Raw genomic sequence first — 19,997 nt, 5'->3', positions numbered from 1 at the left:
GGAGTCTGAGCACCACCATTGCCTTTTTGTCAGCAGTCAGGCTGGGGTATGCTGGGGCATCACTGGCCCAGGTGCTCCCATCGCCTTCTGCTCAGCTGAGCCTTCCCGCTCACTGTGTGGAAATATGTCATTTTTTTCTGACATGCATTTTGAATTGCTATAGCTACTTTTCAGTAAATCAATGCTTGGAGCTTGAGCAAAGAGCATTTACATAAACATAGAGAGGGCTCAGGGCGGATGGTCACGTCTCCAGCAAGAAGAGATGGATCAATGACCTGGGGTGAGGTTTCCTTTGCTGCTGATCTGCACAGCACAGCACTGTTGGTTTCTTTGGCCAGCTGCTTGAAGGCTCTCTCTAAAGCATTTGGAATATGTCTTTACATGATAGATCCAGAAATATTATATTTGCAGTAGATGAGGAAATTAAATAGCATCCTCTGTACACTTTCCCTTATGCTTTTTAAAATACTGTTATGTTATTCACCTGGCAAGAAAACGCAACTTTGGAGGGCAGAGGCTCTATCCCCTAAAGCACAAGTAAACGACAGACCTGCTTCATGGTCTCAGCAGTGCAAATAATTTCTGCTGTATTTATCAGACTGTTCAGAGGCATCTGAAGACCCCACCGACTTGTCACTGAGGGCCCCATCCTGCTCTGCTTGACCTGAGGTAAGGAGAAGACAGGTTGCTTTTCCTGCAAATCACTCTTCCCTCAAAGGCATTGCTTCAGGCAAGGGAAGAGAAAAACCCATTTCAGATGCAAAAGAAAATCACAGGTGGGAGATAGGTTGAAACTGAGCAGCTCCAAAGCTGAAAGCTGTAAATCCAGAGAGCTGAGGAGCAAAAGGTAGGGTTGGGTCGGTACCCACAGCCCAACTGTAACCATCAGCTTGTTGGTCCTGTGAAGAGCAAGAGGTAACAGGGCCTAGAGCATGTCCTGAGCTGTCACCAGGCTTGGGTTGTAACCCAAGGACATGATCTAATGAGCAGGTTGTAACTTTTCTGTTATGAAGTTGATTATGACACTGAAGTTATTTTCTAAAAAATAATTGCCGTTTCGCTGAGTGCACTGCTCGCTCCCCGGTCTGAGTTACAACTGTAGGATGCGTGAGCTCTTGCTCTTGAGCTGCCAGCTGTGTGTGGTGGGGGATGCCGGGTAAGCACTGCAGTCTCCTCTCCTGCGAGGGGGCCAAGTATCCCCGGAGTGCAGTTTCCAGCCACCTTTCAGCTGCAGGTGCCCTAAAATTTGCTTAATTGCGAAACTCATTGCTTATTTTTATGGTTGTGATGCTTCATTCAGCACACTGCAGTATGCAGAAGTAAAGATCCACCCACTCTGTTCCATACAGTACGCTCATCAGCGGTGGTGCTAAAACACTGAGGGAAGTGCAGTAGGTGTGCTGCAGCGGATCTGGACTGAGGGATTGCTTTAAAAATCAGTATTCCCAGCTTTAACTCTGCTCTTCAGTGAGACCTCACAGCCACTACCAGAGTTGTGTTCATTCTTCATTTTTTGAGGAAACCAGTATACTGGCTAATTCAGAGGAGTTGCAAAGCTATGTGATGTGGCATGTCTCTGGACATGGTCTTGTCTTCATAGGTTGTTTGCTGGCACAGGCTGGATTTAGTTTTTTCATTTTATGAAATTGCTTCAGCAATACCAAATACAGCTTTTTTTTTGCTTTTTTTTTTTCTCAAGACACTATGCTGCTGGTGCGTGTATAAATCTGTTTGGTCTCACACCACTGTCTGAGGCCTCTCTTCCGTAGATCTGATTTCTCCCTTGGGCTGATCAAGGAAAGCGAGTTTCCCCAGTTCAGTCAAGTCTTTAAGCCCCATGGGGCTCTGCTTGCCTTTCTGGCATGATGATCCTGTAAGGCTGTCTTGGAGCGGCTGTTATCAGGTTACAGAATTCTCTTGCAGTAGCTTTAGGAAGAACCCATGTGAGCCTGACAGGCATCAGAGCGGCTCCTGATGCAGGGTGAAGTGTTGTTACATTGGAAATGAAGGGACTCTGTCAGTCATCCTGGAGCTGAAACCTGAACTAGACAGCCTGTATGACCTGTCCAGAGGAGCTACAAGGGAAGCTGTTGTACAACCACACAGGGATGGTCCCTGCAAGGCTATTTCCAAGCAGGAGAAAGCATCGTTCTGGCTGCTCCGAGCAGCATCCTCCAGCCTCACGGGATCTTTGAGCTCATTCTGTATTGAAGACATGTTTGAGGGATTTTCTGCTCCAGTGCACAAACTGTCCCCTTTGCTCCAAAAGTTTGCTGTGACTGTAAAGAAAAGCTCTGGGATGAGCCACATGTTTGCAGACTGGCTGTAACCACCAGCCTGCTGGGCTTTGGCCCCAGTTAAATGGGCTTGGGAGGGTGCAGACCACAGCCACGCTCAGCCCTAACCTGCCCCCAGCATTCAGGGGCTGTGGCTCTGCCCGTCTTGTCACGATCACTATGGCTGAAGAGACGCAGAAGCTCCGGGAACTGCAGAGAGGGATGATGTTATGTTTGTTTATTGATTTATTTTATACAAGAAGAAATTAGTTTCTCTTGGCTTCTTCTGGGATGAAGTGATTTAATTAATGCTGAAACTCCGTGCACACAGGAAGCAGCAGAGCTGCTCGTGGTTGGCATGGGCTACGTCTAGAGAATTATTTCAGAGAAAGGAAAATGTCAGCATGATAAAAATGGAAAGTATTAGCGTGCCACATGCTGCCAGGAAATGGGCTGCTACCCTATTCTAAACCTGGATCAGACTTTTAATGACGTTTTTGTTCACCCCACCCTTTTCTTTTGACACATAAAATTAATATAGTGGGATACCACCCCCCACACTGAGGGCCAGCAAGTCCTGCCATGGGAGGCTGCCGGGGTTGGGAAGGAATGCAGGCTTTCATTCACTAACTTGCCAGTGCACATCGGCTATGGAAAGCAAAGCAACAGCAGAACTTCAGTCACGCCATCACAGAAACTGGAAGAAAAACCTAAAGCATATGCAGGTTTACAATATTATGATATTACGCAGTCGAGGCGGCCGAGCCCTGAGACCCAGGGTGTCTGCCCCAGCAATGTGTGCCCACCTGGCCAGCCGCAGTTCAGCTGCTTTCAAATCCAGACCCTGCTGCGGCCACAAATGCAAAGACCACTCATGAAATCAGAGGAAAGACCCATGATGAACCTCGGCAAGGACCAGCAAAGCCGCTGGCCTGCCACCAAGTGTGGAAATAGAACAGAGGCAAGAGGTGAGTGGGACAAGGAAAACACCACTTCAAGTGGTGATCAACTTGCTTTCTGCCCTACAGACCAGGCACTGCTCTTCCATGCCAGGTATTCACAGGCATGACTGAATTCACACTTTCCTTCCCTGCAGGACAGCATCTTCCATCGTACAACTCTGCTACAATACTTCAGACAGACCTTTACCTCAGGTAAATACCAATCTGCTATTTCAACAACATCATCCTCTAGGACAAAATCCTGACCACCCAAGGTGACTGCGAAACCTCCTGTGGTCTTCCCACAGGCATGACTGTCACCCAGCATGAAAGGCGGTGACAATTTTCAGCCATCAAGGCTTACACAAAGCAGCAGCTGCTGCAGTGGAGGAGGCGATGTCACCGGGCTAAGTCCTCCAGCAGCTGCCAGCAGGGAGCTGCCACCCCTTCCCAGAGCAGCTCCTGCCGGCCACCAGCATCAGGTGTGAACCTGCACACGCCAGCTAACGAGTGGCCCATCTGATGAGTTACAGCTATATCAGAGCAGCTACATTTTGAACAAAGCTACCATCAGTAGTGAGAAAAAGCCCAAAGCTTTCACAAAATCAAAATCACTTTCGTTCGGTTTTCTGTTTTAAATCTGGCTGCTAAGGTACATCACCCTTCATCTCACGCAATTCCCCCTCTGCAGGACACCCACCAGAGAACTTCAGCGCTGGCAACAGCTGAAAAGCTCCATAGGCAAACATTGGCAGAGGCAGCACAGGAGTAAATAAAATCCTTGGAAATATTTTGTAGTTGGTACTGAAGATGTATCTGCATGAAAGGGTCTTATTACCTTTTACTGTTAGAAACCCGAAGTAAACCCCATCTTGGAGAAGGCGGCTTCAAGTTGGGTGAAGCAACCCTACCTTTTGCTCCTCAGCTCTCTGGATTTACAGCTTTCAGCTTTAAATTCATGGAGGCCACCATGCCTTGGTTCCCCTGAGCACCAGGAACATCTCTAACACCCCACATGGGTCATGCAGGGAGAGAGAGGCTGCAGAAACAATTTTAAAAGAGTCACCTGCCTGCTGAGCAAGCCGGTCCTGAGGCACCGGTACTGGATGAGGTGTGCAAAGCAGCCCCTGAAATCCCACAGCTCTGGATTTTATGTTCCTCTCAGGGTCCTGAAGCCAAACCTTGTCCTCCAAGAGCTGATCCAGGGTCTTGCTTCAACTGGTAGCGCCCTGGTGTAACCCACCACCCGTTAAAGGTGGGGTAGGCTTCCTTCTGCGCAGCCACCCAGCTCTGCAGGGGATTCAGCAGGAGGCTCGCCATGACCCGCAGCCCACCCTGCCCACCCGCAGTCCTGAGGGGTGGGGGGCACGGCCCCAAACCCTGCCAGGACGCAGAGCCCACTGCACACAGCCCCCACCACCACCAGCCAAGTCGGAGGGCTGCTCCCTGCAGGCGGTGGTGGCTGCCAAGGAGGCACCGCAGCGAGCACAGAGGCAGTGTCCTGGTTCAACGGGAGGCTTGCAGAGCACTGAGGCAGTTCCCTCATTGGGCAGTGGTCAGCTAAGTATTTCAGACACATGCTGTAAGGCTTTGACAGCCACCGTTGCAAACCTAAGTCGTCTGATGGATTTACCTGCACAGCTCCCGATGCAGGAGGCCATTGCGCAGGAAGGCGCCGTGAGGGGCACAAATGTTTCCAAGGTTTGGTATATTCCCAGGGCATGCTAGCTGAATTTGGGAATAATTCGGGTGCCCATCTACCCAATTACCAGCTGCCTTCTTTTCCTTCAAGACCAATCCATTCTTTGCAAATCCAGCCTCCCATGGCCTATCTGATCACAGGACAAGGCATACACCTGGAAACTCCACTTAGGATTGGTGCCACAAAATGAATTAAACCTCTCAGAGAAAAGAAAAAACAAAATGGTGCAGTCTAGCAATAAGAAACACTGATCATTAAATGAATAGTGATTCTTTGGATTAACATTAAAACCCATTTATTTAGGCTTTTGTGCACGGTGCACAATTCAATGCAGTTACGTATACACAGTATGCACATCCTAATAGCGTACAAAAAGGAAAGTAGCAACGGGTGCTTACACTGGAAATGTATGTACAGGCATATTAAATTGGGAGCTTTACATTAGAAAATTATCTGACGCTGTTCATGTATCATCAAGGCTATTAGAAATCGTGTAGGAAACCAATAAAACTTGGAAAGTATCTACTCTTACTTCACTTGAACCAGGCTGGATAGAGTCAGGCCTCCCACGCTACCCCATTTTGTGGGCAAAACCTACAAGATCCCCGAGCACTTTGAAGGGTCGCATCACCATTCACTCCAACACGCCCCATTACATGTTAAAGATTAACATATTAGTATTATTTCCTGTTTTTCTGGGAAGAACAGCAGCTTAAGTACTTCAAAAAGCTAATTTTCTCCTGGGAAAAGACAACAAAAGGAAGGACTTAGAGAGGCCATGAGAGAACCAAACATTAACAAAATGTCATAACAGCACTTCCTGATCCTTCCAGAAAACTCTTCATGGACCAGGCAGCACCTAATTTAAAGCGCTGTAAACTGTCCAGATTTACAGAAGCACAATGGCAGGCCTTGGGAGACCCCAGGTCTTCTGCTGATCTTTACCTTGCTCCTATCCTAAGGGCTGCAAGAGATCGTACTTTTGTAACCTGCACGAAAAGACACAGAGAGATCAAGCAGATTTAGCAAAAGGATACTAAACAAAAACGATAAATAGAATTATGCAGCAACATCATAAGAGCAATACTCTACTCCCTCTAACTATTCTGAAAAGTATCAAACTCCTGAATTTGATTTCCAACTGATTTTTTTTCAAGATGTCAGCAGAATGAGGGAGCACCAGAAAAGAATGCTTAAGAAATGTGGTTCTTGTGGCCAAGGACCCCAAGGACACCCAGAACCTGTCTTCATTGACTTTCAGCTTAAGAGCAGGTCCAACTCTTTAACTACTCACCTATGTCAGAGTCAAATTCTCGCACATACCAGTACAGTTTTGGTGGCAAATTTTAGCATTATAAAGAACTTAACCTAAAATCCACCCAGTGAGCAGTTTTAAAGGACTCATTTGCTAATGCAGATGACACAAACCACAGTGGAGTGCAACATAGGTAAGACTGTTAAAATTGCTCCCAAAGGTGGCTGAAATAAGATGCCTTGTGCATAAATACACCAAATATAGGACATATTTGTAGAACATTCAATCACAGCCAATATGATTTCAGATATCTCTTCTTTTTAGCGCAGTACACGTGCCGTTTGCTTTATAAGCTCTGGGGTTTAGTTTATTCAGTTTGTTGCCTTGCACGAGCCTTTTGGAAAAAAGGTGAGGACAGCATAAAGATTCTCTTTCAAATTTCTCTCCTGAAGTTCTCTGGTGGAAATCTTTCTAATGAGTCAAAATTTACTTGAATTAAGATACATTTAAAAAAAAAAAAGTATGTTTTCCAAGTTGAAAATTAATAAAAATTCATTATTGAAGGGGCTTGAAAAAATGTTTTCCTTTTAGAGAATGACTTCCTTAAATTGCTATTCAAGAGTAAGAAGCCGTCAATAGCAGTTTTTTACATTTACAAGTGCAGCTACAGCATGTAACACGTAGGAACATCACGTCAAATTTTATACCACAGCCTGTTTCCCACACAAATAATTTTCTGGCACAGAAAGTCAGTGGGAATTTCCAGGGCTTGAGCATAAGCAAATAAGATGTGTGGTTAAGATTTAGAAGTACTATAACCACTCTGGTGTTTTAAAAGTCTGACAGCAAATCCTGGCCAGGGGCCGGGAGGAAAAACAGGCTTCTGGCAGTGAGTGAAACTGTAGACTGGGGAAGGTACCACTGAAACCAGTGAAGTGTTTCCTGGTACTAAGAGGTCCCCAGAAAAAAACAGCTTTTGCAAGAGGATAAAAACAAACATGCAGGTAAATAGAACTGATTTTGATATCAAGGACGAAACTGAATCATACTCATGCTGCATGCTGTGTAATCATTAAAATAATTTCTTAAACACAACTTTAAAAAGCTTGATTTCTAAAACTAATCAAGATCAAAGGTTAGATGAAAATAAGTAGCAACTGATTTCACTTTAATGCAGCCATTACAAGGCCTGATGCCACATACTGTATTAGAAATCTCCAGTTTAACCATGCTATATATATATATTTTATTTTTTTTTTATAACTGAAGTATCACTGAAGAAAGAAATATACGGTAATCTCCAGGGCTCTCTAAAGAATCCAGAAAATGTCAATAAATAAATAGAAAGCCTGGTGAATTTTACCAAAGTATTTTGCTACCATAAATTTAGTTTGTGAAAAAGTCTACCTTGCCATACGTAGCTGCAAGCCTCTTGTTTTCACCCTGTAGCCTAAGTAGTCAGCTAATGCAACCTATTTCTTTTGCTAAGTCTTAGGGCTTAAACTTTTTTCCCCACAATGTTCTAACTCTAATAATTATGCAACATCTTCATTCCCTGTCTTAATTTGCATTTTCATACTGAAAGTTGTTTAATTGCATTAAAGCTCTCAGTGATCTAAACTGAAATCTATGCTTCAGATGAAATAAATGGCATGACACACTAGCAAGGACAAAAAAAAACCAACCCAAAACAAAACCAACAGCAGTAAAGCAATGTGAGAAGAACCAGTTCTGGGAGACGCATATATGAAAAGGGCCACACAAAACATATAGAAGCCACTGGTAGGAAGAAGGTTCTCCAGAATTTATTTTCATGGCCCCATATAAAAATGAGCAGAGACAGGTAAGAGACCTTTTCCCCCCACACCTGCCACTGCTTCTTAAAGTCAGTACAGATGGACGCGTAACTCCTCAGGGATATCTGCGCTTACACTATAGAGGGCTTCAGCTTTTACCAGGGTGAGCTGCAGACCAGGTTCGAAGGCAGGCAGGGATATAACCATAACTCTTGTAAATAAGGATCCACAGGAAAAAGTAAAATATTTCATGTTGCTTTCTTTTTAGTATTTTTACATCCAGGACAGCTGTTGCGCAGAAAAGCAAAGCCACAGCACCATGCGATTGTGCGCAGCTGCTCTGCTCTTTGAGCTGGCATAACCTCCCTGTTCCAGCACTTTCGCTTGCCTAGTCCGGACAGACAGATAAGCTACACAATGAGAGCACAGAATTTCTCTCCCATGTGCTCCCTTGTATGCGTGACTAGGACTAGGCTCGAAGATGGACCTTGTGGGTATAAAACACCGTAATTCAGACCTTCCCAAGTTTTCTGCATGCATTAGTGTATTTGTTTTCTGACATCTTCTGGTTTCCAGAATGCTACTAGCAATTATTAACCAGTCAACACAGTTATTCCTTCCATAAGGTGGCATATACCATGCGTGCCTGGTAAGAGAATGTGTAGCCAAAATTGATCCAAAGATTTTTCCAGGAGTAGCAGTAATAGTTCTAAATTTAAATATGACGAGTTAGCCAGCTTTGTTGAAAACCACGTTATAAGATCCCAAACGCAAAAGAAGAAAGAGGAAGAGCCATGTTTTCAAGTGGTACAGAGACGTACAACAACTGGCACTGAGCAGCGAGACGGATCCCTGAAACACTCTTCACAAGAAATCCAAGAATTCAAAATGTGAATTAAACTGAAGAAAAGCTATCAAGTACAGGAAACATACACCAGAAATGCAGATCAGTGATATGAAGTTTTATCAGTTTTAGAAATTTTTCTGATGTGTGAATGAGCTCACTGTCCTGTCCCAAATCCCTGAACACTGAATCTGCTCACTCAAACGTAAATTAATTTGTTCCCAGTAATAACAGCGACAGCAGGATCAACTGGTCTGTGGATTCTAGATGTTACCTACACATTCTCAACTTACTTTGTTGAAGATCGAAGTGCACTTGGCAGAAAAGTTTTCACCTTCAGCCCCGATGCAAATGAATCTCTCTGGCAGTACGACTGCAATTACCATATTCATAGAGATTATTAATTAATCAGAAGTGCTGCTTAAATAAAAGTAGAGCTAGACTATTTCAACTCATCAGGACAACGTATTTTAAGAAACATTTGACAGAGTAGTCAACCATTTACTGGAAGCTCAGTTTAGTAGAATGTTACTGAAGTTATAGATGAAGAAGTTAAATACTGTATCAAGTTTAATGAAGAAATCAAGGGTGATTAAGAAGCGTGAAAGCTGAGGCCACAGGGAGCCGTAGACTTGATATGAGATCCCAGCGAGTTCAGCATATGTGCTCACAGAGCCTGTCATGCGATTACTGTTTCACATGGGTGCACATGGGTTTCACGTTGCTGGAACAAGCAATGGAGCAGCTAGAACCGTGCATGTACACTACTCTTATCTTGTGAAGGCAGAAATGCTCCAAGGTAAAATTATCAGACTGCAGAAGGTGTCTTCTGCTGAAAGTGAGCAAGCTGTAATGCAGAGGCCAGTCTGAGTACACATGGCCTTAAGACCTCCAAGACCTTTTAGTGGTGGGCACCAAGCTTTCTAAAAGCATTCAGTTAAATACTCAGATAATGGCAACTCCTCTTGTGTAAATAAAGTAGTTTAAAAGCGAACAAAAAAACCCCACCCCAAACAAGCAACAAGCAGCAAAGCAATTGTCCTACCTCTGAGCTTGATCTCTTTTCACCTGATCCACTTAATCAGAGGACAGGTAACATTAACTCTTACACATGCATTAGCAATATTTGCACCAACCAGACCACCTCCTTTGATGTGCGTTTCCATCTCCCCTCATTTATTCTGCTGCCTAGCACCTACTGCTGCGAACAGAAAAACTCCAACACATTATTTACAAAAGCCAGTATAAACACCTAATGGAATCTCAGCAATTCCAAATGCTCCATTTGCCCTTACTAACTTTGTCTTTCCCTAAAGTATATGAGCTACATGGGCATAATCTATCTCTTCCTGGATATCTAGAATATTGCAGGCACTGCTGCAGATATTGTGGTCTCTTCTTTTGAAGAAAATTGATGGTTTGGGATTGGAGTTTTGGGGAGAGGTTTTCTGGGCTTTGGTGAGTCCATTGCATTCACATTAAATGAAACATTTACATTTGATATGTCAGCAATCTCTGTGCAGCGAAGGGAAAAAAAAAACAAAGCAAGTCAAAGTTTCACTAACTGTACACCAAAGGAGTCATTTATCAACTCAGAATCTAAAAACAGTGAAGTGACCACAAATGATAGACTATGAATCAAAATGAAACCAGGTAACTGGCCTACGCCTACAGATCTGGGCTCAGCTCTGTGACATGAAAAGTGCAACTCCCTCCAACAAATTGGCCGCTGAATTTGCTACACAAATTATTGGTCACACGTAGTAAATTTATGGATGCCATAATAGTAGGCTGAAAAGGAGTCCTCAACGCAAGCGAACAAATGGGCCAGTGAAGGATGCTAGCTTACCACAAGGTTTTGGGTTTGGTGTGTTTTTTTTTTTTCCTTATAGCCCTCTACCATTAGTCCTCACTGTTATACCACCCCTACCAGTCCTAAGCTGCTCCTTGCTGCTGACTGGGTCCCCAAACTGGGTAAAGGACCAGTCATACACTTACAGACCAGTTGGTTGGGGAGGAAAGAAATGCTGCACAGCCTGCTCGGGAGCCAAGCAGAGGGACGCGCCGCCTGGCCAGCACCCACCCAGGCCACCAGACCACCCGGCTGACCAGCCAGCACAGCATTTCAGGTGGGAGGCAGGTACTCTCCATCTCTAAGCACAACCAACAGAATATGCTCTGAGGGAGTCAAAGAAATTACCACAGTTTGTATGCTGATCCATTGACACTTCCTACACTTCCCAGGAAAATCTTATCACCCAGCCAAGATACGTGTATGAGAACTTCCATTAACAAATGAACTCTTCTCTTTTGTAAAGAGGCTTTCAACTTTATGTTGATATTTTTACGCAGAAAGTATCTTCATGAACACTAGCATCAACCACCTCATCCCACTAGGATACATCATCTTTGTTAAAATCTCCAATTCTTGAAACTTCAGTCTTGGGGAGAACAAGATTTTTTTTTTAGATGATCCACGTGTGAACAGACATGGAAAATACTGGCATAAAAATTCTTTTTTGAAGGCAAAAAGTTTTAACTAATAATTTAAATATCTATTCTTTCTTTTTAAGAAAATATACATGAGGTACCTTCTCATTTAGAACAAACCTCCTTTTTCCTCAGAGGTGCTTAAGCAGGTTACTTGAACAGCCCTAGAGAAGATGTTTTAAGAAAGAGGCAAAAGCACAATAATGCTTTCCAAACTAGGTTTAAAGCAGCACACGTGGATTATGTTATGTTTTGGACAAAATAAGCAGAGTATACAAGAAACACGTACTCAAAGAGTACAACCAACAGAAAATGTAGGTTTTGAGGAGCAGAGGGTACTGCTTCCAGAAGATACAGTATCTGCTTTCACATTGAGGCATCCTGGGTGAGTGTATTTGTCTGGCCTGTAAGTAGTGGCACTATTTTGTATCCTTTTCTCTCCACCTCAAGAACATATTTAAAACAAATAAAAACCTTTCAAAGCACTTACCTCCCCTTTAAAGCACAGTATTGTGTAGTTACACAGCCATGCAGAAGCTCTCTAACAAATGAGAAACCTCAAACCTAATGCTCCAGCAGGAGGGGCTCCAAGAAGAGAGAAGCATAAAACTAGAAATGCGCACAGTAAGAAGTATCGAGTACGCACATTTTAATTCATCATAGCAATTCTGCCACATGGAGTAACCAAAAGGGTCATGTGCCTGTATTGAGTGCAAGGCCAAACAAACACAAGATCGAACGGAATGTCACCCAAGAGGAGGTCTAATTTTTGCAAGAGCTGCTTAGCAGATTAATTTGCATACCTATTTATATGGGACTGTTCCTGCTGTCTCCAAGTGTATCAGACAGGTGAAAAAGCCCATAAACTTGTAATTATCTAAAGCATATGGCCATGCATATATTTGACAGCACTGTCCACTGTAATGTGCAGTATCAAAAAAACACATCAAGGTTCCTCAGTGCTTAAGACGTTGACCTATTAAATTAAATTTCACTTAACCTGGGGCTATGCAATATGTCGGCAGTGATTGAAAGTTCTTACATTACCCCATAGCGCTCTTATGTGGCCAAATTACCCCACGGTCGCAAGAAAGCCAATTTGCTCTGATGATTCACATCCTGTTTTGAACTGACAATCACCAGTGCTTCCTCCCAGCTGTACGTGGTAATTTTTCAAACAGAGTACTATTCTCTAGGGTTAAAATTTGAAATTTTTTAAACTATTATTTTATTTTGACCAGAGTGTGAAACAAAAGATGACCAAAATTTGTACACTGCTCTGGAAAAAGCCTACTGCAGTGCATTTGCAAAGCTGTCAGAAAAAAGTGCGTTAAATAACAACAATGGACCTCAGAGAAATTAACTGTATCTTTTTATTGTTAACCAATGAATGTTATCCAAAATAGTAGATGTAATTGTAGCTTAATTGTACAACACAAAACATGATGCTAAAGGAAAAGCATGTGGAAAATTACCTCACCAAGTAATCATTAGATGTATTCTTAGTATTTCCACACCAGTAAGTGTTCCCAACTGCTGATGACAGCAGCTATTACCACTTTGTTTGTTGTGAAAATCCATATAACAAATGGTTGTTCTTGGTTGTTTAGAAAAAAAAAATAATAATCACACAGCTTTATAAATGGATCTAATCCATTTAGCCCTACTCTATATATCGTAGATTTATGAACAGCAAACTTCACTGGTATTTTTTCCCAACACTGAAACTGATGTATCAGCGTTAGTGCACACTTTCCAGGGAAAAAAATGAAAACTCACTGGAAGCACGGTATTTCAGCTGCTATGGCAAACTGTTCAAGTACTTCACAAACTTGCTTAAGCTTCAGTATACGAAGCCCATGAAACAAAAACTGTTCTTATAATACACTGCAAGTAGAAACACCAACTTCCACCAAGCAGCATTTTGAAGCATGTGCACACCATCTGCACATCAGCCTTCACAGGCAACCAGATATGTTTAGCCCCACAACCAAAAATATATTAATGTATCTTTATTTTATTTTCATGATGTCACCCCACAGAACCAACCTTTAACTCCGCAAAATAATTAAAAAAAAAAAACTTAGTTGGACTGTTCATAAGAAATTTAAACCTATTGTGCATGAAAAAATGTTTAATAAAATGGCAAATTTTAATAGATAAGTGTAAATTTATGAGTGCATAATATCAAACAGAAAAGAGCTGAACCATCCTCAGAGAAAGCAGGGTTCTTCCACTGTAGATATTTACTAGGGTACTAAAACAGCAGTCCACATTAACTGTAAAGTTATTTCTTAAGTTCAATTTTTAAGCAAATTTCTCAATAAAGCAGATCTCCTTTGCAAGAGGGAAAGGACTTAATAACAATGATCTGACATCAGATATGACAATTACAATATTAGCTTCGTTGAAAACTGAAGCTACAAACATTTTTACTCCAATTCTGGGAACTTTAGTTTTGTATTTGGAAACTCAAAAACAAACTCACATGCACATTCTACACCCCTCCCAGGAGATAGTATACCAGTGACAGGTTACAGCTTTAAAACACACAAGATGCTTTTACAATTTAAACTCAACAAAAGGCAGTTAGACAGTACTTAGCACTATAAATCCACCTTGAAGTAAAACAAAGTCCTAGGAGTAAAGGCTCCTAGCATTCTATGATATCACTATGCAGTGACAGTTAATTTAAACAGGGTTTTTTTCATGGCGTTTGAAGGACCAGTCATCATGTATATAGTAGTGAGGTAGGATACTGTCCCCTCCCTGGGACTGATGTTTTCATATGCTCCCTTGCCAGAAAGGTCCAGGTCTCCCTACTGCAAATGAAACAATTACAAGCAAATAGCACATGAAGCTTTGTGTTTTTTTTTTTAACTTTGCTGCATTAGAACGTTTTGCAAACCTAGAAGAATCATCTATGAAAAGCAATACTATTCAAGCCTATCAGCAGCCACGTGCTGCCCACAGGTGGTGTTCCATTTAAAAATATTACCTGGAACTACCACCTGCCCTCCAGACCTTTGTGAACAGGCAGGCAAAGAAAACCATCAATGATGACAGGACCTGAAACACCAAAGAATTTCACTTGGGAGGAAAAAAAAAGAAACTGAAAGTCAGCAACATCAAACTCTTAATAGTGTAGCTACTTTGAAAAATGTAATTTCAATCTTCATACTGAAATAGTACCTATCCAGTTTAAGTTCAGTTCCATTCTTCTATATCTTAATGTTTAAGCAATACATACAATTGTCAGTCATTATACACTTCACATCAGTTTCCCAAGAAAAAAATATGAAACAATGAAACGGAAAACATGATGGGGAAAAAACTGCTATCGTTCTCCACACCCTCCCCCCCTCTGCAAAAAGCTAGGGATGACAGACTGCCTTACTGTTGAATAGCTTCCCCTAAATTTGTCTTCTAGCCACTGTAGTCAAACTGGTATTAAGTGCTTTGGCAAAGCGGGGTGCAATCCATCAAATCTGCAAAGGCCTGCTTTTTTCTCTGTTGGTGGTTCAGCTTTACGGGGAACATATATGCAAAATAACAGCTCTCACATTGCTTCAAACTCATCAATACGCTGCTTTGTATTGCCTTGTCGGATTTGTCGAAGAGTCTTGTACTTATCACGGCCTGCTTTAACATTCTCAGCATGAAGGACATCATTTTGTGTTTTCTTGGTTTCATCTCTGGCTTGAGCCAACTCAGAACTTAAAGCCTGTTGAATAAAATATTTGCATTTAAGTTCTTTGACTAATATTTTAATGATTCTGGAATTTCTAATAACAGCTATTCTTCAACTCCGATAAGGATTTATTGAACACCAACCTATGTTTGTTATGCTATTCAGTAATTCAAGATGTGAGACCTATCAGAAAGACTGCAGAGGGAAAGAAGAAGAGCATAGGATTCTTTCCTTAAATAGGTGTGGGCAAACTAAAAAAATAAAAAAGCCTCATACCATAACATCCAAGAAGAAAGGGAACAGCAGGATGAAGCAGGAGAATGACCTTATTTTTCCAATTTCTGCTTGACTAAAGACAGCTCTTGTTTATCTCCCTGATCCTGTTCAGTGATTGGCCAAGCAGAAAGGATATTACACACACACACACTACTAAGGTATTGCTGCCAGAAAAAGCAGCAGCTTTCCATTTCTTTTATTTTCTTCCCAAATAGATGTTTCATAACAAGGAAAAGGGCAACCACTAACATAGATTATTTTACTTTGATGCATAAGACTAGTCTAGGAGGAAATACTCCATTTCAGGGGAGTAAGATTAATTAAAAATGGGCATAATTCGGTTTTTGCATTTGCAACGTCTGTGAAAGACTGCAAATAAATACAAATATTATTAAGCAAGCATCTGTTCACACCACTTAATGATTTTTGGTATTGAGAAAAGGAAAGCATTACATTTAACTTTCAGTATCCTGGTCATTAAATAATCATTAGAAATGTTTACTGGCCAATGTGACAACATACTAATACTTTTAAGCTATGAAGCACAATCTTACATCCAGTCTTTCCACCTGTTCTGCTTCTAGAACGTTATGAATGATATTGGTTGGTAAATTAGTAATAAACCTAGTAAATGATAAAAAGACTGTTTCCTTGCACACCATAATTTCAGTGAGATTTTTGACAAATAAAAAACGAAAACCCAAAGCCCGAATTATGTTGATACAACTATGAATCTTCATTACCTGGAGCTGTTTCTTAACACGTTCATTTTTCTGTGTTTCTGTTACCCGTTCTTCCTCACTCCTGTGATTCATGACACCATCAGAAGACAGCTCTGCACTGGCTTCAGCATTGTTCTCATCATGTTCATCATGTTCATTCTCTGTTGGAGGAATAACTGGGGGGGGAGGAGGAGGAGGAGGAGGAGCAGCAGACATCACAGATTTCAGTTCTTCTTTGGTCTTTTCCAAGTCCTCTTGGGCTGCAAAAGCCTAAATACAGTAAACAGTACTTAGCATCTTTTAAAATGATTTATGAATAGTCAGAAAAATGAACAGTTGAGACATGGACACTGTCCTTTATAAATGACATGGCTAGCTTATGCACTGAAAATTGTCAAACAGGAATACAGCATGAAAAAAGATATGTCTCAAGACCAGCTGTACCAGAGCCTAGCTATTGCCAGCAGTACACATGAGAAGAGTGAGAGATTAGGGCAGTCATACTGATTGCTTTCCAACTTCCCTAGCCTCCTGAAATTCAAGGCTCAGGGACTTCCTAAATCAAAGGTGATGTCTTCGAATTTCATATTCGACCAGAACTTATAAGAATTTGTTCAATCACTTTTTGAACCTGCGCACACGATTAGGATTCACATCCCACAGCTAATTGCAGATTTTGTGAAAAAATACTATTTTGCTTTGAACTATTGTCCAGTTGCATTTGATGTGCCTTTGTTATTGTTCTGGTTCATCTTTTCACTACCACTCATGATTTCATACATCTCCCTCCTGAGGTGTTTTCTTTTCCAACAGGAAGCTCCAATCTGTTTCATCGCCATATGTAAGGAAGCCATTTCAAATCTTTGACCATACCTTTGTAATGAGAATTTTGCCCCCTTCATGACTATTTAATATTAAGAAACATCTTAAAGTATACACTGGCTTCAGTAGACTGGAGAACAAAAACCTTTAAGAAAGGCTTCTCTGAAGCTTAAGGGAAGAGAGAGATTCAGTCCCACGGACTTCCAGTAGGATTTATGCACTCATCTCCCTTAGTTTCTTTGAAGTTCTGACTTCACACAGCATGAGCTCATTACTTTGTGCTGCCACTCTGAGGCTTCCTCTTCTTTCTTTTTCTTGGCCTCCTCTAGAAGTGCTATCTTGGCAGTGAATTCAGCAAGTTCTGCTGCCTGAAACAAACAAAAAAAATTAAGTAGAAGCTTTAATTTGGTGTCATTTTGGCTCTGCAGTGGAAGAAAGCAGAGCGTTTGCTGTGATCTGACTTGAAAAGTTAGTTACCATCCATCACTTCTCTGCTAAAAATAGAAATTTTTTAGCATACATGACAGAGTGAATGAATCTGTACTCTTGCCTGATGGAAATAAGTCCAGGAAAACAAAGTATTTATCTTCTGCAATTCCAAAGCTTGCTGGAGAAGAGCAAGCTGTAGTTACAAATTAGCATTTGGGGCTGTTTCAGTTTAATACAACTTTAATGGTTCCACCAATAAGGTTATGATTCTGCATCATAATCTCAGTTCTATGAAGCTAAATCTTCCCTTCAGAATTCTGTGCAAAGTTTACAGAAGATCAAAAGCTGTTTTATAGTTTTACAGAAATAATTTCTTCTACTGTTTTCATGCCTCTCTCAGTTATTATGCATAGACCTTGAATTAGAAGTAGTCTAGCACAGAATGTGAGAAGATACTCTAAATGCTGGAAACGGGGGAAAAAACAACAAAAAAGCAAAGAACAAAAACCCGCAGCGTCACCAACTCTGCACCACCACCCATCAAGCTCCAGAACAGACCCACTTCAGAGAACAGGCTTCCCAGTGTACTGCAGAAGGAAGCTATTCTTGTTCTCAGCTAGGCAAGCCTGACACTATTAGAAAGAGATCATAGTGGGTGTTGTCAGTCTGAAATATCTACTTCATCATCTAATTTCCTACAGCCCATAGTTTTATTTTTTTCTTGCAAGTAGTGGCAAATCTAATGTAGTTTTCTAAAAAAGTTCCCACAACTATCTGTATGGTATTTCACATACTTTTATCTGTGTTTGATATAACCAAGAATAAAGGCTAAATATTGAAGAATCTTTTTCAATTTGTTTGAAAATACGGTTAAAGAGCCTTACTAGCTGCTCCTGATTCTTCATTTGATCAGCTGCCTGCTTAGCTAGAGCAGCTTTAGCTTCTTCAGCTGCTCGACGCTCTTTTTCCAGGCGCTCTGCTTCTTCTTTTGCACGCTTTCGTTCTTGATCCAGTTCTAGAGCTCTTCTAGTTTGTTCCTCTAGCTCTGCCAAAAGGGAAGTTTGCAGATAAGACATCACTACGTAGCTCTTCCTCACATGTAACACAGCTAAAAGCTGTAACGTGCTCAAAATAAACTAAAAAGCTGACAAAGATTTACAAGGCTGCTTCAAGCTACGAAGAGCCATTGAGCATGTTACCTGAAGCTATACTCCATGTCTGATTTTTCTCCCCCTCTTTTTATCATTCCTTGGAGGTACTTCATCTCACCTGACAGTTCTGACAGCCCAGTGTTTCAGAAAATTATCACCTCACTGGTAAAACTAAACACTCAAATGTATGTATGTATATATGCACATACACCGTCACTCTTACTACTGAAGAGATTTTTATATACTGTAAGAGCGTATGATTTAATGTAAAAAAAAAACCAACCTCTTCCACTCTATTGAAATGCCTGATGAAGATGACTTAATTGCAACAGACAATTTAGGCATGTGCCTCCAGCAGTGCGACCTAAGACCCACTGGAAGGGTCAGAAAAATTCTCCATAGAACAGAGCCAAAAAGGTGCTAACAGGAAAATTTTAAATCAAGGGAGGCCTAATAGTTGTCTAGCTGCCTGGTTAGCAAAATATTGCTATCTAAGGGCAGAACTCTGAGTGAAATAGGAAGAAGTAATGATCTACCAGTACTGCAAGGTAAAATTTGCACAGGCAAAATACACTTCTCTGATGTGCGAAACGAAGCAACTATGAAAAAAGTCTTTCTGAAGCTCCTTGCTGACTCTAATGATAAATTTTCCACTATGTTTTGTCTAGGCATAGCTGCCACAGGTTCCTTCACCAGAAAACCTAAACAACCGCTCAGTTATTGGCACAATCAATTTGCCTTTCACCATATGCTTCAATACTAAAAAAGCATCTCCCCAGGTATGCTGACACATGCTTAATCTTTGCACTTGTAGTTTTAAGTAGGTCTCATGTAATCAATATTCTTCAGTTGGTTTCCCAGGCCTGCTGCTTCAGTTACAAAATTAAATGAACAGCATTACAAGTATGTGGAGTTGTACAAATACAGTACTTAGAAAATTAAATAGATACGTATAAATATTTAAACACACTAGTCAAACAAAATCTTCCCTTGAAGATGGAAAACACTTAACTACCAAGTCAACTATAGAACACAGACACCATTTATATAAACACTTTTCCATATGCGAATAGAAGGCTAAGAAGGCCAGCAACACACAAACATTATGTATTGCATCAGAAGTTAGGCTATATTGCTTACGAAAGTCACAAGAAATCTGCATTGCTAAACCTTTAGAATCACCCTGACACTGTTTTGTCCTGGGCTAGATAGCTCACCCTTAAACAATTCCAAGGCACAGTTTGTGTGTTACCTGTCTGAATGTGTCCAACTTGTTCTGCACTGAAAGACTGAAAAATACAGGGGTAGAGCTAGAGAACAGTGCCATGCATAGGTAATTTATTTGGATAGATTTAGTCAGTGATTCTATCTATTGTGGCTGAAGCCGACAGTTACGTAGAGAAGAGAGGAACAGAACTTTTATGAATGTGAACCAAACCTGAAGCAAAAAGATAGCATGGAGAGGAGGGACTGGGTAGTATTAGAGGCAGGGACTCTACAGGGTGGTTCAACACAAAGGACTGACTGGTGAAACTACATTTATTCACTAAAATCTGACAAGATTTTAATTTTGAAATTCTCAAATCTTATAAGGAAATAGGA

General features: G+C 41.4%; 1 protein-coding gene across 1 annotated transcript in view; it reads right to left on the bottom strand.

Moving 5' to 3' along the window:
* Positions 1–12,654: 12,654 nt before the first annotated feature.
* The window catches only part of RDX (radixin), a 42,653-nt gene continuing 35,310 nt past the window's right edge, over positions 12,655–19,997 (bottom strand). Inside the window, exons 11-14 of the mRNA XM_064441229.1 lie at positions 18,129–18,289; positions 17,091–17,183; positions 16,015–16,263; positions 12,655–15,028 (exon numbers count right to left, since the gene is read on the bottom strand). Coding sequence (XP_064297299.1) covers positions 14,864–15,028; positions 16,015–16,263; positions 17,091–17,183; positions 18,129–18,289 — 668 coding nt within the window. The 3' untranslated portion in view covers positions 12,655–14,863. The remainder of the gene's footprint in view (positions 15,029–16,014; positions 16,264–17,090; positions 17,184–18,128; positions 18,290–19,997) is intronic.

This window comes from Phalacrocorax carbo, chromosome 1, assembly GCF_963921805.1.
Source record: "Phalacrocorax carbo chromosome 1, bPhaCar2.1, whole genome shotgun sequence".
NCBI lineage: Eukaryota > Metazoa > Chordata > Aves > Suliformes > Phalacrocoracidae > Phalacrocorax > Phalacrocorax carbo.
This window is presented reverse-complemented; position numbering and strand designations above follow the sequence as displayed.